This window comes from Heterodontus francisci, chromosome 33 (assembly GCF_036365525.1).
Source record: "Heterodontus francisci isolate sHetFra1 chromosome 33, sHetFra1.hap1, whole genome shotgun sequence".
Classification (NCBI taxonomy): Eukaryota; Metazoa; Chordata; class Chondrichthyes; order Heterodontiformes; family Heterodontidae; genus Heterodontus; species Heterodontus francisci.
In genome coordinates this window covers 44101636-44125078 of record NC_090403.1, presented here as the reverse complement: position 1 = coordinate 44125078, position 23443 = coordinate 44101636, and the positions used below count along the sequence as shown (strand labels likewise).

At 43.4% G+C, this 23443-nt stretch overlaps 1 protein-coding gene across 6 annotated transcripts in view; it reads right to left on the bottom strand.

Annotated features, from left to right (window-relative positions):
- Positions 1-23443, bottom strand: part of LOC137348151 (signal transducer and activator of transcription 5B-like) — a 218858-nt gene that overhangs the window by 15193 nt on the left and 180222 nt on the right. For 5 of the 6 annotated variants that reach the window (XM_068013415.1, XM_068013417.1, XM_068013416.1 and 2 more), the window contains 8 exons: positions 22625-22712; positions 20164-20286; positions 19971-20063; positions 18358-18564; positions 7792-7886; positions 6847-6989; positions 6280-6435; positions 4216-4267 (listed from right to left, as the gene is read on the bottom strand). In XM_068013415.1, the coding sequence (XP_067869516.1) occupies positions 4216-4267; positions 6280-6435; positions 6847-6989; positions 7792-7886; positions 18358-18564; positions 19971-20063; positions 20164-20286; positions 22625-22712 (957 nt within the window). The remainder of the gene's footprint in view (positions 1-4215; positions 4268-6279; positions 6436-6846; positions 6990-7791; positions 7887-18357; positions 18565-19970; positions 20064-20163; positions 20287-22624; positions 22713-23443) is intronic. The other variant, XM_068013419.1, reaches the window with a different exon arrangement.

The window sequence follows — 23443 nt, the reverse complement described above, 5'->3', positions numbered from 1 at the left end:
CCCTTGGCCATCCCCCTCTCAAACAGATATACCGCTTTGGATACTGTTGGGGTGGGATGACCTCCCGGGGAAAGCAGCAACAGCCAAGTTCGTGGCACCACGGAGGGCTGTGCTGCACAGCAGGGGAGGAAAAGAGTTGGAAGAGCTATAGTGATAGGGGATTCTATCGTAAGGGGTGCAGATTGGCGTTTCTGTGGCCACAAACAAGACTCCAGGATGGTATGTTGCCTCCCTGGTGCTAGGGTCAAGGATGGCTTGGAGCGGCTGCAGGACATTCTGAAAGGGGAGGGTGAGCAGCCAGAGGTCGTGGTCCGTATTGGTACCAACGACATAGGCAGGAAAAGAGATGAGGTCCTGCCAAGTGAAAATAGGGAGTTAGGCAGAAGGTTAAAAAGCAGGACCTCTAGGGTTGTAATCTCAGGATTACTCCCTGTACCACGTGCTAGTGAGGGTAGGAATAGGAGGATTAGGCAAATGAATACGTGGCTGAAGAGCTGGTGTAGGCAGGAGAGCTTCAGCTATTTGGATCATTGGGATCTCTTCTGGTGCAGAGGTGACCTGCACAAGAAGGATGGGTTGCATCTAAACTGGAGGGGGACCAATATGCTTGCGGGGAGGTTTGCTAGCACTACTTGGGAGGGTTTAAACCAGTCTTGAGGTTAAAGCAAGCAAGTCCAGTAGGCAGGCCGGGCAGGGGCAGGACAGGGAGCGTGGAAGGTCTGGAAGGCTAAACTGCATTTACTTTAATGCAAGAAGTATTACAGGTAAAGCAGATTAACTCAGAAGATGGATCGGAACATGGGATTGTGATATTAAAGCTATTACGGAAACGTGTTTGAGGGATGGGCAGCTCAATGTTCCAGAGTACTGATCTTTCCGACGTGACAGAGGTGCAGGTAAGAGAGGAGGGGGAGTTGCACTATTGATTAGGGAAGACATCACGGCAGTACTTAGAGAGGATATCCCAGGGGGAATGTCCAGCGAGGCCATATGGGTAGAACTTAGAAATAAGAAAGGGGTGATCACTTTGATGGGATTATACTATAGGCCCCCCAATAGTCAGAGGGAAGTGGAGGAGCATATATGTAGGGAAATCACAGATAGGTGTAGGAATTATAGGGTTGTAATAGTAGGTGATTTTAACTTCCCTAATATTGACTGGGACTGCCTTAGTGCTAAGGGATCAGATGGGGAAGAATTTGTTAAGTGTGTCCAGGATAGTTTTCTGAAGCAGTATGTGGATGGCCCTACGAGAGAAGGGGCTATACTTGACCTCCTCTTAGGAAATGAGGCTGGGCAGCTGGTTGATGTGTCTGTGGGGGAGCACTTTGGGACCAGTGATCATAACTCTATTAGCTTCAAGATAGTTATGGAAAAGGATAGGACTGGTCCTCAGGTTGAAGTCCTAAATTGGGGAAAGGCTAATTTCGATGGCATCAGACAGAAACTCTCAAAAGTTGAATGGGAGAGGCTGTTTACAGGTAAAGGGACGTCTGACAAGTGGGAGGCTTTTAAAAGTGAGATAGGAAAAGTTCAGGGCCAGCATGTTCCTGTTAGATGGAAGGGCAAGGCTGGCAAGTTTAGGGAACCTTGGTTGATGAGGGATATTGAGGGTTTGGTCAGGACAAAGGAGGCATATGTTAGGTATAGGCAGCTGGGATCGAGCGAGTCCCTCGAGGAGTATAGGGGATGTAGGACTACACTTAAGGAGGAAATTAAGAGGGCGAAAAGGGGCCATGAGATTTCCCTGGCAGATAAGATAAAGGAGAATCCTAAAAGATTCTATAAGTATATTAAGAGTAAAAGGGTAGCTAGGGAGAGAGTAGGTCCCCTTCAGGATCAGTGTGGCAATCTAAGTGTGGAGCCACGGGAAATGGGCGAGGTCTTAAATGTATATTTCTCGTCCGTATTTACCGTGGAGGTGGTCATGGAAGCTAGTGAGTTCAAGGGAGGGAACACCAATATCCTGGAGCATATCAATATTGCAAAGGAGGAGGTGTTGGAGGTTTTGAAGCGCAGTAAGGTGGATAAATCCCCAGGGCCTGACCAGGTGTATCCTAGGATGCTATGGGAAGCAAGGGAGGAGATTGCTGGGGCCCTGGCAGATATTTTTGTATCATCGTTAGCCACGGGTGAGGTAACGGAAGACAGAAGGATAGCTGATGTTGTGCCTTTATTTAAGAAGGGCAGCAGGGAAAAGCCAGGGAACTACAGGCCGGTGAGCCTTACATCAGTGGTGGGAAAGTTATTGGAAGGGATTCTGAGAGACAGGATTTATATGCATTTGGAAAGGCATGGTCTGATTAGGGATAGTCAGCATGGCTTTGTGCGTGGGAAATCATTTCTCACGAATTTGATTGAGTTTTTCAAGGAGGTGACCAAGAGGATTGACGAGGGCAGGGCGATGGACGTTGACTACATGGACTTTAGCAAGGCCTTTGACAAGGTCCCGCATGGTAGGCTGGTCCAGAAGGTTCGAACACATGGGATCCAGGGTGAGCTAGCAAATTGGATACAAAATTGGCTTGGTGATAGGAGGCAGAGGGTGGTAGTGGAGGGTTGTTTTTCAGATTGGAAGCTGGTGATCGGTGGTGTGCCGCAGGGATCGGTACTGGGCCCTCTGTTGTTTGTGATATATATTAATGCCTTGGATGTGAATGCAAGGGGCATGATTAGTAAGTTTGCAGATGGCACCAAAATTGGTGGTATAGTGGACAGTGAAGAAGGTTGTCGAAGGTTACAACAGGATATAGATAAACTGGGCAGGGGAGTGGCAAATGGAATTTAACGCAGACCAGTGTGAAATGATGCATTTTGGGAAGTTAAACCAGGGCAGGACATATACAGTGAATGACAGGGCCCTGGGGAGTGTTGTTGAGCAGAGAGACCTTGGGGTACAAGTACATAGTTCCCTGAAAGTGGCAACACTGATAGACAGGGTGGTGAAGAAGGCATATGGCATGCTTGCCTTCATTGGCCGAGGCATTGAGTACAAGAGTTGGGACGTCATGTTACAGTTGTACATAACGTTGGTTAGGCTGCATTTGGAGTACTGTGTGCAGTTCTGGTCGCCGCACTACAGGAAAGATGTGATTAAGCTAGAGAAGGCGCAGAAAAGATTCACAAGGATGTTGCCTGGTTTGGAGGGCTTGAGTTAGTGTCATAGAGTGATACAGCACTGAAACAGGCCCTTCGGCCCACCGAGTCTGTGCCGACCATCAACCACCCATTTATACCAATCCTACGTTAATCCCATATTCCCTACCACTCTCCTACCACCTACCTACACTAGGGGCAATTTACAATGGCCAATTTACCTATCAACCTGCAAGTCTTTGGCTGTGGGTGGAAACCGGAGCACTCGGCGGAAACCCACGCGGTCACAGGGAGAACTTGCAAATTCCACACAGGCAGTACCCAGAACCGAACCCGGGTTGCTGGAGCTGTGAAGCTGCGGTGCTAACCACTGCGCTACTGTGCCGAGTTATAAAGAGAGATTGGATAGGCTGCATCTGGTTTCCCTGGAGCAAAGGAGGCTGAGAGGGGACATGATAGAGATATATAAAATTATGAGAGGCGTAGATAGGGTAGATAGCCAGAGTCTGTTTCCCATGGTAGGGGTGACTAAAACTAGAGGGCATAGATTTAAGGAGAGAGGGAGGAGGTTTGAAGGGGATCAAAGGGGTAAATTTTTCACACAAATAATAGTGGGTATCTGGAATGAGCTGCCCGAGATGGTGGTGGAGGCAGGAACAGCAGCGACATTTAAGAGGCATCTGGACAGGTACTTGAATGAGCAAGGCATAGAGGGATATTGAATTAATGCAGGCAGGTGGGATTAATATAGATAGGCATTATGGTCGGCATGGACCTGGTGGGCCGAAGGGCCTGTTTCTATGCTGTACGACTCTATATCTGGATTCACAACCCCTGGTGAACCATGACTAGTTTATCTTTTGTTCAACTTCACTGATAGTGAAAGCATATTTGAACAGAACCATTTTTAAAATATACTTGATGCACAGAAGCCTGTCTGAATCCAGCAGTACAGTCTTATAGGTACAACTATAATAGCAGTCTTAATTATATACTTTCATGGAATATTAAAGACAGATGATTAGAGGTAGAAATCAGACAACTTGCATAATGCTAGATATAAAATTAAAACAAGTCTTATCAACAATGTTTTTAAAAATGTCACAGTGAAGTACTTACTCTGGAACCACCTGTTTGATCTGTGGTTTTACATACCCATCTACTGCTTTAGCTACAGCAGGGGATAAAAAGAAAACCAAAGTTGTTAAAACATTAATTCATATATACTGTAAGAGATTCTTTAAAAACTCTATTAAATTAAGGCACAGCTGAAGTAAACCTTTGCTATAGAATTAAGATGCACTTGTGATTCACCTGTAATGTAAACCGACTTCTAGATTTAAAAGGGAATTGTTTCATGGCTGCGTTTGCTGACAACGCAACCACTAGGTGGTGCAGTACTTGCGGACGCGCAAATGCAGGCTCTTCAACTGGAACGTCAGTGTCTGCGACGTTCAGGCAGCTGCCAGGATTAAAGATGGCGCTGCTCAATTTATCACAGGAAACGCTCATGACTGCATCGTTCTAGCAAACTAACCTTACATTAAGTTGCACGGAAGTCCAGTAATATGCTATGTCGTTATCGGATACTAACTGTAATCCTCAGATCCATTTAATATTCCAGTAATCCTATTAATTACAAAAGGAACTTTATGATTGAATTTCCATTGGAAGATAGTGAATTGGCACCCCGATCGATGGAAAAGAAAACTGGGCAGAGTATAAAATGTGCTGCCAATTCGTTATTGCAATTCGTTTATATGACTGACCAAGATTGATTTCACTCGAACACAGCTACTAGTTCCTGTCCCACTGGCCGCTCTCGCCCCTCAGCAACTCACTTACCCCCTCCCCCTCAGCTGCTCGCTCCAGACCTCGCTGCTCCCCTCCACTTCCCTGGCTGATTGTTCTCCACTCGTGCCATCCCGCTCTCCGGTCCTCCCCTGCAGCCACTAGGTCGAGGCTGCGCCGCTTCCCTCCTCTTGGCCACTCGCTCCCATGTTCCATCATTCTCCACGCGCCGCCCGAAGCATCAAGGCGGGCCACAAGGGGTGACGGGGCAACGTAGGAACGAGTGGCAGGGAGTAGGGAAGCGGCACAGCCTAGAGCTCGCGGCTGGGTGGGGGCGAGGAAGCAGGGAGCAAGCGCTCGGAGAGTGGGGGTGGTGCGAAGCGAGGAACAATCGGCTAGGGGAGTGGGGAGGGAGCGGCTGAGGGGAGGGAGCGTTGAGGCCTGGAGCAAGTTGTCGAGGGGGAAGAGCTCCAGCCTCAAAGTCTCCCATTCAGCCACTTCCTCCAACTGAGTGGGGGCTGGATACTCGATGACGCTTTATCACGCATGCGCGAAGATGGACCAGGCACAGATATGCGATGACATTGACGCTGCATGATGACGTCATCCTGCGCATGCGCAACTTACTCAAGATGTAGCTGTGCATGTGCGCAGCTTGGTGCGCTCTGATGACGTCAGCTGGCCGCTGCGTTGTCAGGAGTCACTTTGTTGTTTCAAAGTGCATTGAGCGACTTCACAAAGTAACATTAATTTTTGCATCCATAAAAAAAAAAAATCAGCATGAAAGTAATTTATAATACCCATCACCAAGCCCCACTGTTTGCCATTTGATGAATAATTTTCTCTCTTTGTAGGTTCCTCATGGCGAAGCAAGTTGGCTGATGACATGCTCCTGGGCCTCAAATGGTGAAGCTTCATAAGCAAAGTAAAAATAATGCTTGGTTCATCCTGATTTTCCCTCCCGGTTTGAAATTATTTGGCTTCTAGTTTCGCCTCTTTCCCTAACAAACTGGCAAACACATAGGTGCAAGCCTACATAAGCATGCTACTACACCAACATGCTCATCATACAGTTGTCTAGCAGGTCAGCAATTTAACAGAAGGTATTGTGCCAAAGAAGTAGTTAAGCTCCAATGCACAATTTTTTTTGTATACATCTGATGTATAAAATGGACTTATTTATCAGTGTTCAAAACAGGACAGTCTTCCTCTTTTAAAGAAAGGAAAACATGTACTGTTAAAACAAGTAATTACCAAAATAAGCTAAAAAGCTCATGCTCCAAACTGTATTTTGAATTGATTAAAAACTTACTTATGTGGCTTTGACAATATGTACAACTAATAAAAATTCTACGGAAGGCTTTCTTGACCAGCAAAGCAAATGACACTTACATAACGGTGGTGTATAATATTTTGAAAACACATCATCTTTCGGTCTGTCTGGATACAAATACAGCAAATGATTCAGATCACTGATACGATCTGCCAATGATCGAATGGAAAAATCTTTGGTTGTGTACGGCATGAGATTCCAAACCATTCGTTCTCCTTTAAAATAGATATAAAACTATTTTAATATTGGTGTTGCTATCTCATTTGCTCCTGCTTTAGTAGGAAAACAGTAGAATTTTCACAAAAAGTAGCAAAGCAGCGTAGTTATAAAGTTACATCAACACCAATCATGGTCAAACAGAGTAAGTTTTGTTTTAATGTTTCAAGTGTTAGACACAAATAATGGTTCCATGAAAGCTACTGCAGTACACATAGGTCTTTCATGGAATCATACTATGGTAAAGATTAGTCAAAGATTACAATACATTAAACTTAATTTTTTCTTAAATACATAATCCTTATACAATTTAAGGAATTTTCTTAATCACAGATAGTTTAAAAAGGTTAATTGTTACAGTTGCCACAAAGGTCAGAAATGAGATATAGAAGCTTTTCCCACGACCGCACCTGCTTTGTTGGGATTATCTGCAACCCAAGCTATTGTAATCCCTCCAATTTCAGAGTCGCTGAATCGCAGCAAGAAGGTTCCATTTGGCTTGGAAAGCAGCATGTCCTGTGCCTGCTGCTTGTTTACAAAACCCAAAATTGCCCTGCATGAAGCACAGATATGAATATATTTCAATGACTAAAGTTTTAATACTATATGTTTTGAATACAATATGTGTTGTGTCGCAAAAACAGTATCTAAACACTTTTCTGCTCCTTTCGTTACCATTTCTTCTATTCCTGATAGCATTGATTCCTGCAGGAACATGGTGCCCTCTGGAACCTTTCCCATGTTAACCATTTTTCATCTCACTTCAGATAGCCAAAGCTCTGCGCATTTCGATCTCTGGTTATCATTGTCACATGCAGCAGGAGTCAGCAATGGCGATTTGGAATGGGAACGCAAGTTGATTTACCGCTTTACAGACATTGAGAACAATTCCATCGCCCCTTATGTCTCCTGATTGAGACTAGCTCATTCAACAGACATATGAGACTGAATTGGGGAATCTTGGGCTGCAAAATAAGCTACACATTCCACTTTAATACAAAAGCTGCGGATGCTGGAAATCTAAAATAGAAACAGAAAATGCTGGAAATACTCAGCAGGTCTGGCAGTATCCGTGCAGAGAGAAACAGTGTTATTGTCTCAGGTCTATGACCTGTATGAAACATTGCCCTAACTGGCTGAACCTTTTGGAGGGCTCTTTTCTACTTGCTTCTATGATCAGCTTGAAGCCATCTGATAAAAAAAAGTCTTTAAAAAATTACTAGAAATTAATTTGCCCTGCTTTGAATTATTTGCACAGTATTCAAATGCAGTAACATGTAGATGTAGCAAAGAGATACCGACATATTGTCAACGTACAGGTTTATCGACAATGAAGGCAGAGAACATTACATTACCCATCATTCCAATGAGGCTTTAGATGCTTTTTTGTCAGCTCCATGACTCCGTCAAACCATTGCCAGAACGTGAAATTTCGACCTGGTAAACTTTCCTTTAAGAAAAGAAATTCCCAAATACTACATGTACTAATATGACAAAATAGCTATATGAAGCTATACAGTAAATTCAAGATAAATTATTGCCAAGATGTTTTCAACAGGATCCTGTTCACCATTATATTATGTTTATTCCTCCATCTTCAAAAAGAAATGAGCAGTATGTGGACAATTTTTAGCATAGTTAACAGCACATGCAAAATAAAATCAAACCATAAATGGCCAGTTCCCTTAATTTTAATTAGTCTCAAGCTTACCAGGCAGGACAGGTGATCCACCCATGGCTAACAAGAGAAGTTAAAGTCTCTAAGTGTTAGATCAATAAAAGTGGCTTATAAAGTTGCCAAAAAAGTCATAAGCCTGAGGATTGGGAGCATTTTAGAATTCAGCAAAGGAGGACAAAGAAATCGATAAAGAAAGAGAAAATAGCATATGAATGTAAACTAGCGAGAAACATGAAAACAGACTGTAAAAGCTTCTATAGTTATGTAAAAAGGTTAGAAAAGACAAATGTGGGCTCACTACCAGCAGAGACAGGAGAATTTATAATAGAAAATACGGAAATGGCAGAGAAACTAAACAAATATTTTGTGGCTGTCTTCACGGAGGAAAATACAAAATAAACTCCCAGAACATTAGAGAACTAAGGGACGAGCGAGAATGAGGAACTGAAAGAAATTATTCGCAAAAGAAGTACTACTGGAGAAATTAATGGGACTGAAAGTTGATAAATCCCCTGGATCCAATGCTCTACATCCAGTGTTGAAAGAGGTGACTGCAGAGATAGTGGATGCGTTGGTGGTCATCTAGAGACATGTTGTCGATGCTTTTCATCTTGCACTTCTCAGGACAATTTGCAAGAATAACAAATGTAAGGGAAAACAACTTCATACTGTATAAGAGTGTGCTGATTTGTTGGCAAGTGAACTCTGATTGGTAGAGGCGTTGACAAGGAGAATGCACCGGTTTATGGTGACTGACAGTTGACTGTCAAACTTTGTTTGAAATTTAAACCAGGCAGCTTGACTCTGGTCAAGGCATTGCCATGAGGAATGAACCAGTGAATGGCTGTCACTTATTTGTTTAGCTGGAACAGGTGCAATGTTTGTACATGTTCTTTCTGTCTGCAAAGAACAGGGCCCTGCGTATTAATATATGTAGCTTCCTGTACGTGCAAATGCGCCACACTGCAAGCCCTCCTGACCATCTTAAATTGGTTGTCAGTATAATTCTTAGCACACTGAGGATTATTTAGCAAATGTTGCCCAATCGCAACATCACATCTACTATTGGACACTGTTTTGAGTTTTGCAAGCATGGGCTGGTTGGATATGGCCTGCACCTTGCCTGTTGCGAAGAGCGGAAGGGGCATGTTGTTTGATATGATCTGCCAGTCTTTGGGACATATGGCCATATATCGAGCACCACACTGGCATTGAAATTTATATATCACATTATTCATTTGTGCGATAGACGGGACGCCTTTTTTGCTTGACGGCAGCATCCTGTTATTGGCGAACACCACACGCGTTGCAACTGCACAGTAGCAACGTCTCCACCACAGTCTACCGCAAACCTACCTTCACTGGTCCAGCCACGCGTTGGGATTCTTACAGTTCCATGAGCTACAAGATTTTCCTCATCAGCTTCCTCATAAATAGGATCCAATTTGCTCAACTTGCAAGCTTAATGCTGAAATAGGGTGAATCAAAAACATCCTGCGTGACAATGGCTACACCGATCAGATCACTTCCCACTGTATATTGCGCAAACTTATGAACAGGCTTAGGGAAGTCATTTTCAGCCCTGGAAAAGTGCCCAGTCTACCTCAAATTACCCTGGAAGGGTAATGTATCCCAAAGATTTCAGCAACAGGTGAAGCTAGCTGTTTCACGCTGCTATGCAGTAGCAACACGTGTGGTGTTCGCTACCAACAGGATGCTGCCATCGAGCTAAAAAGACATCCTGCCTATCACACAAATGAGTAATGTGATATATGAATTTCAATGCCAGTGTGATGCTAGGTATTATTGCCGTATGTCCCAAAGACTAGTGGATAATATCAAACACTTCCCTTCCGCTGTTCGCAACGGGCAAGGTACAGGCTGCACCCAACCAGCCCTTGTTTGCAAAACTCAAAACACAGTGTCCAACATTAAATGCAATTCTGCGACTGGACATTTGGTAAATAATCCTCAGTGTGCTAAGAATTAAGCCGACAACCAATTTAAGAGCTCGCAGTGTGGCACATTTGCGTGTGCTGGAAGCTACATATCTTAATACACAGGGCCTTGTTCTTTGCAGACAGAAAGAACATGTACAAACATTGCGCCTGTTCCAGATAAACAAAGTAAGTGACAGCCAAGCACTGGTTCATTCCTCGGGGCAATGCCTTGACCAATCACATTCAAGCTGCCTGGTCTAAATTTCAAACAAAGTTTGGCAGTTAACCATCAGTCACCATAAACTGAGTTCACTTGCCAACCAATCAGCACTCTCTTCTTAGTATAAAGTCGTTGTTCTCCTTACATTGGTATTCTTGTGGATTTTCCTGATGAGTGCAACACGAAAAGCTTCGTCATCATGTCTCTATTTTCAGCAATACTCAAGCTCTCCACTACCAAACAACTTTAGTTTTAGTTTAGTTTAGAAATACAGTACTGAAACAGGCCCTTCGGCCCACCGAGTCTGTGCCGATCATCAACCACCCATTTATACTAATCCTACACTAATTCCATATTCCTACCACATCCCCACCTGTCCCTATATTCTCCTACCACCTACCTATACTAGGGGCAATTTATATAATAACAAATTTACCTATCAACCTGCAAGTCTTTGGCATGTGGGAGGAAACCGGAGCACCCGGAGAAAACCCACGCAGACACAGGGAGAACTTGCAAACTCCACACAGGCAGTACCCAGAATTGAACCAGGGTCGCTGGAGCTGTGAGGCTGCGGTGCTAACCACTGCGCCGCCCATCTATTCTATAGATTCTGGAATGGTTCCTGCAGATTGGAATGTAGCAAACGTAACCCCACAATTTAAGGAAGGAGACAGAAAACAGGGAACGACAGACAGGTTAGCCTGACATTAGTAGGGAAAATACTAGAATCTATTATAAAGAATGCGATAACTGGACACTTCGAAAATAATGGTAGGATTGGGCAGAGTCAACATGGCTTTATGCAAGGAAAATCATGTTTGACAAACCTGTTGGAGTTGTTTTTTGAGGATATAACTAGCAGAATAGATTAAGGGGGAACCAGTGCATGTGGTGTATTTGGATTTCCAGAAGGCTTTCAATAAGGTCCCACACAGCAGGTTAATAATCAAAATTAGAGCGCATTAGACTGGGAGCAATATACTGGCATCGATTAAGAATTGGTTAACGGACAGAGAACTGAAAGGAGGAATAAATGGGTCATTCTCAAATTGGCAGGCTCTGAATAGTGGGGTACCACAAGGATCAGTTCTTGGGCCCCAGCTATTCACAGTCTATATTAATGATTAGGATGTGGGGACCAAATGTAATATTTCCAAGTTTTCTGATGACACAAAACTTGGTAAGAATGTGAGTTGTGAGGAGCATTTGAAGAGGCTTCAAGGGAATAAACAGGCTAAGTGAGTGGGCAAGAAGACCGAATGTACTGTGGAAAAATGTGAAGTTATCCACTTTGGTAGGAAAAACAGAACTGCAGAGTATTTCTTAAATGATAAGAGATTGGGAAGTGTTCATGTCCAAAGGAACCTGAGTGTCTTTGATCTTAAGTTAAGAAGTCTGAAAGTTAACATGCAGGTGCAGCAAGCAGTTAGGAAGGTAAATGGTATGTTGGCCTTTATTGCAAGAGGATTTACCTTCAGGAGCAGAGAGCAGTCGGACCTGTGTGGGAGCACCTAGAACCGGGAGCAGATAAATTCAGCACCAGGCTCGGGGCCTTCACTTACCTTCAGGAGCAGAGAGGATTCGGACCTCTTCAGTAGTTGGCGCATGCTGACTGCGTTTGAAAATAAAAATTTGAACAGTGACATCACAGGAAAGCTGCGATTGGTTGGTGAGTAACTGTTGTTAGGGAGTATCAATAAATAGCTGGGTTAGTAACTAAAGAGAAAGGTAAGGTCTACAGTTTTTTTTATATAGTAAGTAGTGTTTTTTAAGGAATCAAGGTCCCTAGTGTAAATAATCTCTAATTTTTGAGTAATTTAAGGGAGTAAATTAAGGGTAAGTTATGGCAGGGCAGTTCAGCAGCATGCAGTGCTCCTTCTGTGCAATGTGGGAAGTCAGGGACACTTCCAGTGTCGAGGGCGAACACGTGTGCAGGAAGTGTCTCCAGCTGCAGCTACTCGAAATCCATGTTTCAGATCTGGAGCAGCGGCTGGGGACACTGTGGAGCATCCGCGAGGCTGAGATCATCGTGGATAGCACGTACAGGGAGGTGGTCACTCCGCAGGTAAAGACTGCTCAGGCAGAAAGGGAATGGGTGACTGCCAGGCAGAGTAGAAGAACTAGGCAGGTAGTGCAGGAGTCCCCTGGGTGCATCTCCCTCTCTAACAGATATTCCACTTTGAATACTGTTGGGGCAGATAGCTTCTCAGGGGAATGCAGCAAGAGCCAAGTCTGTGGCACCACGGGTGGCTCAGATGCACAGGAGGGGAGGAAAAGAGTGAACGAGCTATAGTGATAGGGGATTCTATTGTAAAGGGATTCTATTGTAAGGGGTACAGCAAGGAGTTTCTGTGGCCGCAAACGTGACTCCAGGATATGTTGCATCCCTGGTGCTCAGGTCAAGGATATCACAGAGCGGCTGCAGGACATTCTGAAGGGGGAGGGTGAACAGTCAGAAGTCGTGGTTCACATAGGTCCAACGACATAGGTAGAAAGAGGGATGAGGTCCTGCAACAAGAATTTAGGAAGCTAGGTAACAGATTAAAAAGCAAGACCTCAAAGGTTGTAATCTCTGGATTACTCCCAGTGCCACGTGCTATTGAGTATAGGAATAGGAGGATAGAGCAGATGAATGCATGGCTGACGAGATGGTGCAAGAGGGAAGGCTTTAGTTCCCTCGATCACTAGGTCTATTTCTGGCAAAGGTGGGATCTGTACAAGTTGGACGGGTTTCACCTGAACCTTGCCGGGAGGTTTGCTAGTGCTGTTGGCAGGGGATGGGACACAGAGTGGAGTTACAGTAGGGGGTGAGGCACAGCCAAATATAGAAGAGAAACTAAGTCAGTATGGAAGGCAGAGCAAATAGACCTGTTAAGGCACAAGCGAATAATGCAAGGCTGGATTGCATCTATTTTAACGCAAGGAGTCTTACAAGTAAGGCAGATGAATTGAGGGCATTGATTAACACATGGGAATATGAGATTATTGGCATCAGAGACATGGTTGGGGAAGGGCAGGACTGGCAGCTGAATATTCCAGGGTATAGAATCGTCAGGCGTGATTGGGGGGTGAAAGAGGTGGCGGCATTGCACTATTAATCAAAGAGATAATTACTGCAGTAAGGAGGGATGATATCTTAGAAGGTTCCTCAAATGAGGCCATATGGGTAGAACCTAAAAACAAAAAGGGGGCAATCACTTTGCTGGGAGTGTACTAAGTGTACTACAGGCTTCCAAACAGTCAGGGATAGATAGAGGAGCAGATATGTAGGCAAATCTCAGAGGTGTAAAAATAATAGGATAATAATAGTAGGGGATTTCAACTTCTCCAATATTAATCGGGATAATCTTAGTGCAAAAGGCTTAAAGGGGGCGGAATTCTTAAAATGCATACAGGAGAGCTTTTTGAGCCAGTAAGTAGATAGTCCTACAAGAGAAGGGGCAGTACTGGACCTAATCCTAGGGAATAAAGCCAGACAAGTGGTAGAAGTGTCAGTGGGGTAGTATTTTGGGGATAGTGACCATAACTCTAAGAGTTAAGGTAGTTATGGAAAAGGACAAAGATGAACAGGAAATAAAGGGACTGAATTGGGGGAAGGCCGATTTCAAAATGATAAAACAGGATCTGGCCAAAGTGGACTGGGAGCAGTTACTTGTAGGAAAGTCTACATCAGACCAGTGGGAGTCATTCAAAAAGGAAATAGTGTGTGTTCAGGGCCAACATGTTCCTGTAAAGGTGAAGGGTAGGACCAAAAGGTCCAGAGAACCCTGGATGTCAAGGGGTATAGAGGATTGGATAAGGAAAAAAAAAAAAGGAGGCTTATGGCAGATTCAGAGGGCTGTAAACAGCAGAGGCCCTAGAGGAGTATAGAAAGTGTAGGGGGGTACTTAGAAAAGCAATTAGGAGAGTGAAGAGGGGACATGAAAAAACACTGGAGGTCAAGATAAAGGAAAATCCCAAGGTGTTTTCTAAGTATATTAAGGGCAAGAGTAGGGCCCATTAAGGACCAAAGTGGCAATGTGGGTGTGGAGCTGGAGGACATAGGTGAGATTTTAAATGATTACTTTTCATCTATGTACATTATGGAGAAGGACGATGTAAGTGTCAAAATCAGGGAGGGGCACTGTGACATACTTGAACAAATTATCATTGAAAGGGAGGAGGTATTAGTGGTTTCAGCAGGCTTAAAAGTGGGTAAATCCCCAGGCCGTTATGTGAGGCAAGGGAGCAGATAGCAGGGGCTCTGACACAAATTTTAAAATCCTCTCTGGCCACAGGTGAGGTACCAGAGGACTGGAGGACAGCAAATGTCATTATTCAAGAAGGGTAGTAGGGATAAACCAGGTAATTACAGGCCAGTGAGTCTAACAGTGGTAGAGAAACTATCAGAAAAATTCTGAGGGGCAGGATTAATCTCCACGTGGAGGAGCAGGGATTAATCAAGGACAGTCAGCATGGCTTTGTGAGGGGGAGATCATGTTTAACAAATTTGATTGAATTTTTTGAGGAGGTGATTAGGTGTGTAGATGAGGATAAAGCAGTTGATGTAGTCTACATGGACTTCAGTAAGGCTTTTGATAAGGTCCCGCATGGGAGATTGGTCAAGGTGGTAAGAACCCATGGGATCCAGGGCAATTTGGCAAATTGGATCAAAAATTGGCTTGGTGGCAGGAGGCAGAGGGTGATGGTCGAGGGTTGTTTTTGCGAGTGGATGCCTATGACCACTGGTGTACCGCAGGGATCGGTGCTGGGCCCCTTGCTGTTTGTAGTGTACATTAATGATTTAGACCTGGATATAAGAGGTATGATCAGTAAGTTTGCAGATGACACGAAAATTGGTGGTGTCGTAAATAGTGAGGAGGAAAGCCTTAGATTACAGGACGATATAAATGGGCTGGTAAAATGGGCAGAGCAGTGGCAAATGGAATTTAATCCTGAGAAATGTGAGGTGATGCATTTTGGGAGGACTAGCAAGGCAAGGGAATATACAATGGATGGTAGGACCATAGGAAGTATAGAGGGTCAGAGGGACCTTGGTGTACTTGCCCATAGATCACTGAAGGCAGCAGCACAAGTAGATAAGGTGGTTAGGAAGGCATATGGGATACTTGCCTTTATTAGCCGAGGCATAGAATAAAAGAGCAGGGAGGTTGTGTTAGAACTCTATAAAACGCTGGTTAGGCCACAGCTGGAGTACTGTGTACAGTTCTGGGCACCACATTATAGGAAGGATGTGATTGCACTGGAGAGAGTGCAGGTAAGATTCACCAGGATGTTGCCTGGGCTGGAGCATTTCAGCTACGAAGAGAGACTGGATGGGCTCAGGTTGTTTTCATTAGAGCAGAGAAGGCTGAGGGGGGGACCTGATTGAAGTATACAAAATTATGAGATGCATACATACGATAGATGGGAAGAAACTTTTTCCCTTAGCGGAGGTGTCAATAACCAGGGGGTATGGATTTAAGGCAAGGGGCAGGAGGTTTAGAGGGAATTTGAGGAAAATTCTTTGCACCCAGAGGGTGGTGGGAATCTGGAACACACTGCCTGAAGGGGTGACAGAGGCAGGAACCATCACAACATTTAAGAAGTATTTAGATGAGCACTTGAAACACCATAGCATGTAAGGCCACCGGCCAAGTGCTGGAAAACGGGATTAGAATAGATAGGCTTGATGGCCGGCGCGGACATGGTGGGCCAAATGGCCTGTTTCCGTGCTGTATAACTCTATGACTATGACTCTATGATTTGAGTACAGGAGTAAAGAAGTCTTGCTGCAATTGTATAGAGCCTTGGCGAGACTGTATCTGGAGCATTGTGTACAGTTTTAGTTTCCTTACCCAAGGAAGGATATACTTGCAACGAAGGCTCACCAGACTGATTCCTGGAATGGTGGGAATGAAGAGACTGGGCCTATATTCTCTAAAGTTTAGAAGAATGAGGGGTGATCTCATTGAAGCATACAGAATTCTTACAGGGTTTGACAGGATAGATGCAGGAAGGATGTTTCCCCCTGGCGTGGAGGGGGGGGGGGGGGGGGGTGGTGGGGGGTGGTGGGGGAGGCTGGCGGTGGGTGGGGGCGGCGTTCTAGAACCAGGGACACAATCTCAGAATAAGAAGTAGGTTATTTAGGACTGTAATGAGGAGGAATTTCTTCACTCAGAGGATGGTGAATCTTTGGAATTCATTACCCCAGAGGTCTGTGGAGGCTCAGTCATTGAGTGTTTTTAAGACAGAGCTTGCTAGATTTCTATATATTAAAGATATCAAGGGATACAGGAATAGTGCGGGAAAATGGCGTTGAGGTAGATCAGCCATGATCTAGTTGAATGGCGGAGCAGGCTGAAGGGGACGAATTGCCTACCCCTGCTCCTATTTCCTATGTTCTCAAGAGCCATTCAACAGACAGTTAAGAATACTTATATCAAAGTAATGCAGGTATTGAGTGTTCTCCACGAATTATTTTTATACAGGCACCAAGAAACATGGAAGAATACTACATCCCAAATATCCACATTTCGCACAGCCAGCCAACATTTCAGCACAACGTCAACATTAATGGAGAACTCAGCAGGCCTCCTTGCTCCTACTTCCTGTTGCTGTAGCTATAAGCGATTAAACCTTGCTGAACAGTAGACAGGAATACTCACAAGAACAGGAACTTCTGCCCACAGCACGCAGTGATATTCGAACCCTTGGATCACATGCAGACGGCAGGAGCAAGAGGCATGACATGGGGCGGGGTTTGTGATGGAAGATTGATAGCAAGAACTAGGCACGATGGGTTTTTAACAGGAATTGTGCCAGTATTCAAATGGAGAAAAAGGACTAGCGCCTTTCATTACCTCAGGATATTCCAAAGCACTTTACAGTCAATTAAGTACTTTTGAAGTGTTGTCCCTGTTGTAATGTAGGAAATACAGCAGCCAATTTGTGCTCAGCAAGCTCCCACAGACAACAACGTGATCATGACCACATAAAATGTTTTAGTGATATTAATTGAGGGATAAATATTGGCCAGGAGACCAAGGTTAACTCCCCTGCTCTTCTGTGAAATAATGCCATAGGATCTTTTACACTTACCTGAGAGCGCAGATGTGGCCTCAGTTTACCATGTTGTTCGAAAGACAGCACCTCAGATAGTGCAGCACTGCCTCAGTACTGCACTGCATTGTCAATCTAGATTTTATACTCAAGACTCTGGAGTGGGACTTGAACTCACAACCTTTTAACTCAAAGGCAAGAGTGCTACCAACTGAGTCACAGCTGACAGTACAGGGAAAGAAGCACAAGTTGAGATGGGGAGTAAATAACTATCTTAAAGTGAGTATGGGAAGTGGAGGTGAGGAGATGAGATGATGTGTGCCAGCATGAAATGATGAGATTGGCAGTTGGGATGTGGAGATGAGGGGGTGGGGGAAAGAGAAGACAGAAGAATACCATCACAAACCTGGGATGGGAACAAAGAGTGCCACTGAGAATGGGGAGGGGATTTGACGAAGACTAAGAAAGCGATTATGAACTGGCAGGGGGTGGGAGGGTGATAAAAGAAAGTCACCTTGAACACAGGTGGGAGGAACAACATGTATGACTTGGAACTGCGGGCGAGGAGGGGAAATCAGGCACAATGAAATTTGAGGACTGTGAAAAGACAGATTGCCAGCATTAACTGACAAGAGGTTGGGGAGAAAAGTAAAATCACGAAAGGGGAGGCATTCAAAGTGATTGTCATTGCGACAACTGCATAAACAATCTTAAATAATTTAACAAATCCAGAATTCACAACATACACAGTATGAATAAACACCCACAATTTCTCAGCAAGCAATGAAGGAATGGCACTGCAATTTTTGGAACAATTTTCCACTTAAATTGTTGAAATGTTAAAAACAAATGGTGCTCAAGTACTTAAGCCCACTACACTTTTGGTGTAACTACAGTTAATTGGCCTGTATCAGGCCAGGTTTTCAATTGTCAACTTTTCGGGAACAATAAGTCAGCTTTTGTAAGTCTTACAGGTTTGTAAGTACAGAACAAAAGTTGCTAAATAGTTAATCCCCAATTAGATGAAGTAGTTTCTTACCCTATTAAATTGGGACCAGGAGATGGTCATATTACTATAATCATCTGCATGTATGGCTGAGCTGCTGAATGCTTTCTGAGCCAGGAAAACTAGATTTTCTTCTGACAATCCTCTGTTGCTCTGAACCTCTGCTTTGAACTTCATGTTGAGAGCCTCACACAACTGTGGCCAGAGTACTTTGTCAGGGACTACAAACGGCACTCTACCCTGAAATTGCAAACAGAAAACTAATGTGGATGTCTAAACATTTCTACCAACTTCATTTTTCATTATTACCCAATAAAAGCTCAGGCTATTCAACAGTAAATAGCAGATAACCAATAAATACATAACTAAACAGGCATATCTAGAAAAATCATGCAGTTCATATTTTAGTTGTTGACTGAACTTCAGCTAAGGCAGACAGATGACTACAAAGAGTTTGAAGGCCTCTGTAAATGACACTGTGGTAAGCCAGCATGGGACACTGAAATATGATGCGAAAGGCATTGAATTATGATGCAAGCTGCAACTCGACTTCATTGTTGCTCCATCTCCCGTTTGGTGCAACTGGCCACAAGGCCAAAATTATTTACATTTTACTGAGATTATGCACAAGTGTGTAACAGCTGAAACATATTCAAAGTGGCATCTCTCAACCTCTGATGCAGTTTCAGGTTCAAGTTGATTACGAGTATCATTTTAAAAATAAGTTTTTTGTGTGTTACTTAAAAGAGAGCCATTTTATTGCAATCTTGTAGAGTTAAAAAAATCTGAAAGGACTACGTTAAATGTTTTCGTAGAAAATGACAAGCTTCTAATTGACATGGAGATTCTGGAGTGCGGCCTACCTTTGCTGTTTAGCCACTTTAATTTTGAGTAAATAAAATCAATCTGAGGGGTGGTCTCATGGGCGTCCCGAACCAGGATACAGCTTTCAAAGTCGGTACACTATCTTATAGAATGTTTTCCCAAGCAGTACAGTGGCATGGGATATCCCACACAATGGTTTCCAGCCAGTAGGAAACTTGAAATAATTACTAAAATATCAACTTCAATTCAATTCAAAAAAGTGCTCAGACTATTTCCACAGGAGAAAAAATAAACTCTCTCAAATTGGCCTTCACTAGATTCAGAAGTTGAATCCATGGATATTTTTGCAAGTTAAACGCAGGATCTTGCATAATTCTTCAAGTCAATATCATTCCCACAGAATGCTTGGGTTTTAACTATAGTAAAGCACAAATACTGTTAACTGCATATAATTAGGTTTTTAATTGTATTCAGGTGGTGGGCATTAATTGAGGAGTCACCTGTGTTCATCTGCATAGGTGCAGGCTGAAAATGTGGTTGTTGGGTTGGAGGTGCACAATATGTAATGCATGTCACTGTAAATAAAAGCTTGCAAGTGTATAAAGACTTGGCTCCAGTGTTCTATCCTTCACCACCTGGCTATCCAAGTTCTAACAAATACTGCCCACATTTAATATGTTCTTAAAACTGAAGGACGTTGGCAAATATACAATCTCTCGTTAGCCCGTTTGAACAGTATGAAGTGGTACTTATATTACCATAAGCTATCATACAAGTTTTAAATTTTATATTGAATGTGAGACAAACAACTTGCAACCTACTGGTTCCGCAAATGCATTATCCCACAGTACAGTGGCAGTGGCGTTGTTGTCTTGGCTGCCATGAACGATCACTACCACCGGAAGTGATAAAGTCTGCCAGAAAGAAAACAATTATTTGGGCATGATATGCATGGAACGACACAAGACACATTACATTGTTCAAATCTCTCAGCCCATAGTGTATCCAACATACCTTAACCTGAAACACTAGTTCATTTCCACCAACACTGAACTGTGATTCAAAAAGAATTGTGAACTTCTCTTCCGTGACTGATTCTGCTCCACGTCGATCAGAACGCTTGATTCGTTTCAGAGACTACAAAGAAGCAAAGTTTAATCAAATTGTATGTGGAGTCGCAATATTTTTATTTTTTGGGCTAACACTGACTGTACCCAGAATAAATAGAAATAAACAAAAAATCTTCTGATCTATATGCATATACAATAAAATGTCCTTTTGTTTAACTTGCGTACGAACACAAATGTATTCGTATATGATGGTAACGACAGCATATTTGCTGAAAGTCTATTTTCCAAAGAGCAAGAAGATTTGCTTTATGACCAGAAAGAAGCATCTTAAAAGTTTGATTATAAATAGATCTGGTATTACCCATGTAAAAATCTTTCATATACAGGAGTGAAATTACAATTGGTTTGATAAAATATCTTAATTTCTTAAAGTAGACACCCCTTTTTGTGTATTTTACAGTTTTTTTGTTCATTTCCTTGGATGTGGGCATTGCTGGCAAGGCCAGCATTTGTTGCCCATCCCTAATTGCCCTTGAAAAGGTGGCGAGCTGCCTTCTTGAACTGCCGCAGTCCATTTGGTGTGGATACGCCCACAGCACTGTTCGAAAGGGAGTTCCAGGATTTTGATCCAGTGACAGTGAAGGAACCGCGATATATTTCCAAGTCAGGATGCTGTGTGGCTTGGAGGGGAACTTGCAAATGGTGGTGTTCCCAAGCATCTGCTGCCCTTGTCCTTCTAGGTGGAAGAGGTCACGGTTTTGGAAGATGCTGTTGAAGGAGCCTTGGTGAGTTGCTGCAGTGCATCTTGCATATGGTACACACTGCTGCCACTGTACATCAGCGGTGGAGGGAGTGAATGTTGAAGGTGGCAAATGGGGTGCCGATCAAGCGGCTCTTATGTCCTGGATGATGTCGAGCTTCCTGCGTGTTGTTGGAGCCGTACACATCTAGGCTAGTGGAGAGTATTCTATCACCGCCTGGCTTGTACCTTGTAGATAGTGGACAGGCTTTGGGGAGTCAGGAGGTGGGTTACTCGCCGCAGAGTTCCTAGCCTCTGCCCTGCTTTTGTAGCCACAGTACTTATGTGGCTGCTCCAGTTCAGTCAATGGCAACCCCCAGGATGTTAATAGTGGGGGATTCAGTGATGGTAATGCCGTTAAATGTCATGGAGAGATGGTTAGATTCTCTCTTGTTGGTGATCGTCATTGCCTGGCACTTGTATGGTGCGAATATTACTTGCCACTTTATCAGCCCAAGCCTGAATGTTGTCCAAGTCTTGCTGCAGATGGACACTGACTGCTTCAGTATCTGAGGAGTTGCAAATGGTACTGAAAATTGTACAATCAGCAACAAACATCTCCACTTCTGACCTTAAGATGGAGGTCATTGATAAGGCAGCTGAAGATGTTTGGGCTGAGGACACTACCCTGAAGAACTCCTGCCGCAATGTCCTTTCAATTAGATGATTGACCTCCAACAACCATCTTCCTTTGTGTTAGGTATGACTCCAACCAGTGGAGCGTTTTCCTCCAATTCCTATTGACTTTAATTTGACTAGGGCTCGGTCAATGCTGCCATGATATCAAGGGCAATCACTCTCACCTCACCTCTTGAATTCAGTTCTTTTGTCCATGTTTTGACCAAGGCTATAAGGAGGTGAGGAACCGAGTCGCCCTGGCAGAACCCAAACTGAGCATCAGTGAGCAGGTTGTTGCTGTTTAAGTGGCGCTTGATAGCACTGTTGACGACATCTTCCATCACTTTGATGATCGAGAGTAGACCAATGGGGCAGTATAATAACCAGTGATGACCTAATAACCAGTAACATTCCTAGAACGCATAACTGCTAATGAACTCCCAGTTTATTGATTAGTCTGTGCTAAATACATATTTATTTTGGCCACATAATCAAAGGTATCAGGTGGTGAGCACAGAATAAATTCCAAGTGAAACACAGAGGCAGTGATAATACTTACTATCAACAATCTGAAATTCTCTCCCCATTTACTCACGTCTAACTAAATGCACTTTCCTTTTGACTCTCTCTCCATGTCTCCCAAGAATAATTCAGTTTAAAAACAAATTCTCCCAGCAAATTCCTCCCATCAACTGCCAACAGCCCTCCCGCTATACCTTCTTCCCTTTTACAGCCTCTTCAAACACCAAAGAAAAAATAAATCATGCTATTTGCCACTGTGCAGCTCAAACGCCTGATGATCACACATGTAACTAAGGAATGCCTTTGAGCAAAACATATTGTACAAAGAACAAACCACAAATTGGTTGTGTGTGCTGGGATGAAATCTGATAGTGTAATGCAGCAAGTGGCTCCCAGCCTCCAAACCTAATTGCCCAAGAGCATTGCAATGGGAACGCCATGAATTGTACTGAATGCTTTTGCTTACCATATTTCTAAAGTTGGCACTTAAGGTTCCTGTTGCTTGATGGTACTCCATAACACAACAGTTGTTTAATATTTCACCACTGCTGTCACTGCCAGAGACATAAATGGGTTAAAATCTAGTTTACTTTTCAAACTGCTATAACTGAAAAAATTACTGCAGGAGATCAGTGATGTGCTGCACTGCACTGTAGTGATGCTTATGGAATAACACAAGCAAACAGACATGATTACACTGCCAGCTTGGATCATTAAGAGGTTTTTTTAAAAAAAGGGCAGCGTGTATGTGAGCAAGCAAGAATGTTGCTCTAACTGTGGTCAATTTTCCGCCAATTTCAAAGCTTTTCCCCATTCGTAGAAATAGTGTGGCAGTACAACACACTACCCTAAGTTTTATAAAAATTAAAAGAAAGGTGTTGCAATGGCAGTAATTAAACTGGCTGATCTGAGTTGTAGATATTACCCAAAGGTCACATCAGTTGTAGAAGGCATTCTTGCTACAGTGGGACTGACATTTTCCTCTTCTAAATGCTTCATTATTGCAAGGCATACTAATTAAAATTGGTTTAGATTTAAATATGAATGAAAGGAGGTCTGTTCTTTTCCTTCACGAAAGCCCCAATAATCCATTAATTTCCAACTCATTGTCTCTACGCTACAAGTTGTTTCATTAAATTCTATGAAGGCAAACAGTGAGATACAACACATTTCAACTATAAAAAGTACTTTTTAAAAGATAAAAGGAGGTCAATTGAGTGTGTATCTGCGTGGAATGCAGAAATGCAAGAAAAATGCACAATTGAACAGGACTAGGGAATGAATA